The sequence below is a fragment of the Ornithorhynchus anatinus genome, chromosome X2 (genome assembly GCF_004115215.2).
Source record: "Ornithorhynchus anatinus isolate Pmale09 chromosome X2, mOrnAna1.pri.v4, whole genome shotgun sequence".
NCBI lineage: Eukaryota > Metazoa > Chordata > Mammalia > Monotremata > Ornithorhynchidae > Ornithorhynchus > Ornithorhynchus anatinus.
In genome coordinates this window covers 11,434,506-11,441,080 of record NC_041750.1, presented here as the reverse complement: position 1 = coordinate 11,441,080, position 6,575 = coordinate 11,434,506, and the positions used below count along the sequence as shown (strand labels likewise).

Genomic DNA, 6,575 nt, shown 5'->3' with positions numbered 1-6,575 from the left:
TGGAGTGAAGGGGTCAGAAGCTTGACTATAGTGGATGGAGAAGAAGGCTGATGGAGAGGAAGTGTAAACGACCCATTCCAGGAGTTTGGATAGGACCAGGAGCCTGACGACGGGGCAATTGCTGGAGGGGCCTTATGGCATTGAAGGAGCTTTTGTAGTTTGGGGGAGACTTCGGGGGCCTAGTGCCAGGTTTCATCTAGATTATCCTGTCTTGACAAAGCAGCATGGCTTAGTGGAAAGAGTATCGGCTTGGTAGTCCGAGGACATGGGTTCTAATGCCGGCTCTGCCACTGGTCTGCTGTGTGACCTTGGGCAAGCCACTTAACTTCTCTGTGCTTCAGTTACCTCATCTGTAAAATGGGGATTAAAACTGTGAGCCCCCCGTGGGATGACGTGATTGCCTTATATCTACCCCAGTGCTTAGAACAGTGCTCAACACGTGGTAAGCACTTAACAAATACCATAGTTATTAGTAGTAGTATTGTTATTGACTTCAATTTTTCATTTTCATTTGCCTGCAGGGACCAGGCCCCTATTCAGGCTTTCTGTCCTGTTAGCCTTGTGAAGCCTGTTCCTTCCCAGATCTCATCCCCACCTAAAATCCCTGCCCCCTTTCCATACTTCCCTCCCCACCCTATTCAAAATGAAAAACTGACACCTATGTCCCAACTCCTTTTTGCCAATCCGGGACCCGTTCCTCAGCCCCTTCTCCTGTCTACCATGTGAGACCCGTTTATCTTGTCTCTATCTCAGTGGTGTTGTATTGTAGACACCACCACTATCCACCCTGTCTCACAAGCCCGTCACCTTGGCGTAGTCCTCGACTCATCTCTCTCAATCCACCCACATATTCAATCTGTCACCAAATCCTGTCGTTCTGCCTTCGCAACATTGCTAAAATCCACCCTTTCCTCTCCATCCAAACTGCTACCTTGCCGATCCCACTACTTATCCTATCCTGCCTTGACTACTGCATCTGCCTCCTCGCTGACCTCCCGGCCTCCTGTCTCTCCCCACTCCCATCCATACTTTACTGCAGGCATCATTTATCAACAGAAATGTTCAGTCCATGTCTCCCCACTCCTCAAGATCCTCCAGTGACTCCCCACCTACCTCCACATCAGACACTCCTTACCATGGGCTTCAGAGCACTCAATCTGCTTGCCCCATCCTACCTCACCTCACACACTCCTCTCCTCTAGCGCCAGCTTGCTCGCTGTGCCCCGATCTCTATCTTTCCACTGATCCTTTTCCGACATCCTCCCCCGGCCTGGAACTCCCTCCCCTTCCATATACACCAGACCGCACTCTCTCCACCTTCAAAGCATCGTTGAGGACACATCTTCTCCAAGAGGCCTTCCCAGATTAAGCCCTCTATTCCCCTCTCGCTCTCCCTTCTGCGTCGTCTAAACACTTGAATCTATGACCGTTAGACGTTTGCAGTTTGCCCCAACCCCAACCCCACAGCACTTGGGTACACATTTTAAAATTATATATTACAAATTATTTATTCATATTAATGTCTGCCACCCCCTCTCGCCTGTAATCTTGTTATGGGCAGGGAAGGTGTCTGCTAATTTTGTTGTATTGTACTCTCCAAGCACTTAGTACGGTGCTCTGCGCATAGTACATGCTCAATAAATAATAATAATAATAATGTTGGTATTTGTTAAGCGCTTACTATGTGCCGAGCACTGTTCTAAGCGCTGGGGTAGACACAGGGGAATCAGGTTGTCCCACGTGGGGCTCACAGTCTCAATCCCCATTTTACAGATGAGGGAACTGAGGCACAGAGAAGTTAAGTGACTTGCCCACAGTCACACAGCCGACAAATGGCTACGAGCTATTGATTGCTTAGTTGCTTGGCACATAGTAAGTGCTTAACAAATACCACAGTTCTTATTATTTTTGTTGTTGTTATTGTTTTTAAAGCAGTTTCGACAGTTCCCAGTAGGGGAAAATGAGCACACTTTTCTTCTAGGAGCCCAAGCATCTTGCTCATTCCCTCAGAAAACTGCTCCAGGGCGCAAAGTTGCTGGGTCCCAACAGGAGCCAACTGCAAGGAAGCAGAGAGGTTCACTTGGACGGGGGGGGGGCGTTAGTTGGATGAGATTTGGAGGGGGAAAAAATGAGGCCAAAGTACCTTATTGTTGGTCTCAGCTCAAAACTTCCCTCTCATGGCTGCATCCTGTTTGGGGTGGGGTGGGGGCGGGGGTGAGGGGGATGGGATGGTACACAAACTCTGCCAGGAAATGTAATTTTCTTCCCTTTAGCATCCATGTTTGCGGACAGAATCCATTTTTCTCCTCCAAAGTAGGATAGAGCCATTTGTCAGGGGCTTTAGGCCAGGCAGCCTTTATTAGACCAGACTCCAAAGTCTTAAAACTCCAATTAGGCCCAAGATAAGTGGGGAGCTACTTTGTTTGCTCTTTAACCTTCAATTCACAGTCAATGACCTGGGTAATCTCAGGAATTTGTACTGCTAAGTGGCCCCAGCTAACCCAGGCCTGCTACTAAAAGGAGAGCCCCTGCCCTTATGTGTTGACCCTTAAAATAAGAGTACTCTTTTTTAAATGGGCATTCTTGTTATGCAGTCTTCCTGATCCTTTTCTTCTCGTTTTGTTTTCACCATTTCTTGAACTGGGACAGGGTGAGGGGGATGTCAGCCTACTTCTTTGCAGCAGAATAGGAAACTATTCCCCTGCTTTTTAAAGTTGGTTTGTTGTTGTTTTTTAATGGTATCTGTTAAGTGTTTACTGTGTGCCAGGCACTGTACTAAGTGCTGGGATAGATACAAGTTAATCAAGTTGGACAGAGTCCTTGTCCAACATGGGGCTCACAGCCTTCATCTCCATTTTGCTGATGAGGTAACTGAGGCCCAGAGAAATGAAGTGAGTTGCCCAAGGTCACACCACAAGCAAGTGGCATAGTCAGGATAGGAACCCAGGTCCTCTGACTCCTAGGCCCGGGCTCTGTCCACTAGATCACACTGTTTCTCATGGGTTAAATCTAGACCTAGGGCTAGACCATCTTCTACTAATTTTCCTCTGGTAGAGACCCTCCGGAGGCCTGATCCCCGGCCCCGGCCCCACCTCCCTTCTTAGCCCTGGAATTTTGTGCATCTGTTCCACTTTTAGAACAGTAAGAGAGACAAAAGCAGCTGGACTCTGGGTGGCAGGGCATGAGGAGAATAAAGTAAGAGTCTTTTATTGGATTACACCAGGTGGCACATTTCCTCAGAAAGATCAGCAGCTGATATCATCGAGGAGTGGCTAAACCCTCCCACTGTGTCTCCGATGCCCAGTTGGGCCCTGGAGAATTGTAGTCTCCAAAGTGCCTAACACAGTGCTCTGCACAGAGTCAAGTGCTCGATAAAGAGCCGTGACTGATTGGTTGAGACAATTACCTCATCTGTAAAATGGGGATTAAGACTGTGAGCTCCATGTGGGACATGGACTGTATCCAACCTAATTATCTTGTATCTAACCCAGCGTTTAGTATAGTGCCTGGCACACAGTAAGTGCTTGACAAATGCCATAAAAAAAGAGAGAGAGAGATTGAGTTTCTGACCCAGAAATGGGATCAGAGTACTGGGGTCGGGGGGGGGGGGAGGGACCCTTCTGGGTTTCCTTCCAGAATGACAGAATGAGGACTAAAACTCAGGTCTCACTGGGCCACAGTCCTTCTCAGGTATTGATCTCTGATAAAAGTAATACCGACAGTAATTTTCCCTTTTTCTTTTCATTCACTCATTCATTCATTCATTCGATCATATTTATTGAGCGCTTACTGTGTGCAGAGCACTGTACTAAGCGCTTGGAAAGTACAATACAACAATAAAGAGAGATGATCCCTGCCTACAACGGGCTTACAGTGTTATAAAGCTCAAACAGCGATGGTGGGATTTGGACCTTTTATTATTGTTGTCTTTTAAATCATTTTTTAGAGTGGGGAGAAGGCCCCAGCTCAGGGATTGGGGAATGAAAATCTCAGACACAATCCCAGCCAGAAGCCTAAGTAAGAGAGACTTAAGGAGCAGCAAAAGGAAGCACTTGGGAGGAAGATGGGGTGATTGCAGAAAAGTCAGGATGGGTGGAGTCCTCACATGGATGTCATTTTCATCTCTTCCTTCTCTTTCTGCTCCTTGAAGTCTGGCTCCATAGCTTCATTAGTGTGACCCATCTGCTCTGTGTTCCTGGTCAAGGGAAAGCATTGTGTAAGAGACCCTGCTGGGGGAGATCCCAAAATAAGGAATTCAGACTGCCAGACATCATTTCCAGGAGGCCGCTCACACTCACACGCACACACACAGAGTCAATGGACTCAGCACTTTTGGGGGACCACTTTTCCCCTCTCCAAAGAACCAGAGATAACCTGAACCGAGGCTCCTTCCTTTAGGGATAAAAACAAACATGCACAAACACACACACACAAGGTCATACTACTCTACCTCATGGAGTAATAAGGATCCTGGAACGCCTCTGGCTCATCATCGGACCTGAGCAAAAGTGAAGAGAAGCGGGTCAAGGCCTGGGGATGCAGGGGTAGGGGGTGGTGGGTGGGGAGAGTCCCAGCTGCTCATTGTGCCCCTCAGGATGGGCAGCCCAGGTGGGCAGCAGCAGCGGAGAAACTTGTTTCTGTCTCAAGGCCAACAGGTCCTTAAAAGGGCCCAGCTGTGTCCCCACTCCCTGCCATTCTGTAGATGGCATCCAAAACCCTGGCCATGGACTCAAACCGGATAGAGTTAGAGGAGGGGACTGTGGCTGTTTGAAGAAGAGATGGGCAGGGATGGGACCCTGCTCCTTTCAGCCCTGCCTGGTCTGGGGATCCTGGGTGGGGAAGGGACAGGGACAGGACAGAGCACTCACTCCCCCACCTGTTCTTGTGGCACCAGATCCTGTTGATGATCATGAGTATGAAGACGATGAAGAGGAAGCCAACCACGGCAGTGAGGCCCATCAGCCAGGGCTGCAGTCTGCGCACGGTCCCATTTTCTGGGGCCGAGAGAGAGGAGGCGGGGTGGGGCATGCTCCCCCTGCCGAGGACTGACTTTTCCCAGGCCATCTCCTCTCAACTACCAAACCCACTCCCCTGCTCTTGGGTTCCAGTTCCACCTTTGTTGCCAGCTGCCTGAGCTGCAGGATATGGGGCAAGACCTTGGTGGGTGCTCAAGGCCTCAGTTTCTCCCTTTGGAAAAAAGGGATCACTGAACCTGCCAGGCCCCTCCCTTCTCCCTACACCCACCCTTTCTCCCTTCCCTATCATGGATTCCCCCCTTCCAACCTCCACACCTCTTACCTTTCTGGGCACTGGCAGTGGAGAGGAGCAAGACGGACCAGAAAAAGAGGCTCCCGAGAGGACCCATAAGCAGGCTCTAAACTGAAGCACAGAGCAGGGCCAGGAGCACACAGCTTTCCCCAGATAGATTTCTTCTGCTTGTCCAAATGGGTTATCAGCAGAACTTGCTTATAACCAGCTAATCTCCAGGGGGTGTGTAGGGTGGGAGGGGAGGGAGATTGTCCAAGAGTGATTTTATTGGGCTCAGGAGGGCAAATGCCAGTGCTTGCCTAAAGGTGACTATGGCAACCAGCTTAGCTTTTAACCCTTTTGGGCAGCAGGGGAGGGAGGGGCAACATGGGGAAAGGGGACAGGGAGGGAAAGGATGGGGGGGAAGGGAGAAGGAGAGTCTTAGTCTGTTCCCAGTATGTGTACAGAATGCAGTTTGACAAATGGGGAAACTGAGGCTCAGAAAGGAAGAGGAGGAGAAGGATTTGATTCGAGTTCAAAAGGTGAGTGAATGGCAGATCCTCCGTTGAGGCCCAGAGATCCAGCTTCCCAGCCTCTGGCTCAAACCAGGTCTGGGAAATGGGGTGATGCCCATTGACTCTGCAGCTCCGCCCAGGGACCCACCTCCTTATATTCACTCAGTGGTATTTATTAAGCACTTACCGTATGCAGAGCACTGTACTAAGCACTCAATAGTGCCCAAGAGCCACGGGGAGGTGCTCGGGGAACAGGAGGCCCCTAACTCGGCTCCTCTGCTAGCTGCCCAGGGTGCAGAGGCTTAATGAGGGTGTCAGACTCTGGACTCTTGTAAAGATTAACCCCCACCTCCAAGACTGGCAGGCTGGGTGCCAGTTATGCTGATGCCCCCTGCTCCCTTATGGTCTGACACCCTGAAGTCCCTCTACTCTTTACGGAGAGAATAGACTCAAGTATCCTGAAACCCCACTGATTTGGGACAGGTCAGGAGAAGGTGCTAGAGTTAGGGGCTGAGAAGGAGCATGGCCTAGTGGAAAGAGTATGGGCCTGGGAGTGAGAAGACCTGGGTTCTAATCCTGTCACTTGCCTGCTGTATGACCTTGGGCAAGTCAGTCGGTCAATCGTATTTATTGAGCACTTACTCTGTGTGCAGAGCATCATCCTAAGCGCTGGGGAGAGTACAAATTAATATAACTGCCACTTTCCCTGCCCACAACAAGCTTACGGTCTAAAGGGGGAGACAGACAAATAAATAAAGTTAAAGATATGTACGTAAGTGCTGCGGGGCCGGGAGTGGGGATGAATAAAGACAG

General features: G+C 49.8%; 1 protein-coding gene across 2 annotated transcripts; it reads right to left on the bottom strand.

The window, feature by feature from the left end:
* Window positions 1-3,899: 3,899 nt before the first annotated feature.
* On the bottom strand, window positions 3,900-6,012 carry SMIM24 (small integral membrane protein 24). Of its 2 annotated transcripts, XM_029053186.1 has the most exons (5): window positions 5,950-6,012; window positions 5,299-5,379; window positions 4,877-4,994; window positions 4,451-4,498; window positions 3,900-4,195 (listed from the first exon to the last, which is right to left on the bottom strand). In XM_029053186.1, the coding sequence occupies exons 2-5, from the start codon at window positions 5,363-5,365 to the stop codon at window positions 4,102-4,104; spliced, it is 327 nt and encodes a 108-aa protein (XP_028909019.1). In that variant the 5' UTR covers window positions 5,366-5,379; window positions 5,950-6,012; the 3' UTR covers window positions 3,900-4,101. The 2 variants fall into 2 exon arrangements, with proteins under 2 accessions (XP_028909019.1, XP_028909018.1); XM_029053185.1 differs by lacking the exon at window positions 5,950-6,012 and having other exon boundaries at window positions 5,299-5,444.
* Between the last annotated feature and the right edge of the window lie 563 nt (window positions 6,013-6,575).

Excerpts from the sequence above, each read along its gene's own strand:
- SMIM24 (XM_029053186.1), bottom strand. The coding sequence starts at position 5,365 with ATGGGTCCTCTCGGGAGCCTCTTTTTCTGGTCCGTCTTGCTCCTCTCC. Across the intron at positions 4,995-5,298 it reads CACTGCCAGTGCCCAGAAAG|AAAATGGGACCGTGCGCAGA; the intron begins GTAAGAGGTGTG and ends TCTCGGCCCCAG. Across the intron at positions 4,196-4,450 it reads GATCCTTATTACTCCATGAG|GAACACAGAGCAGATGGGTC; the intron begins GTAGAGTAGTAT and ends TCCCTTGACCAG.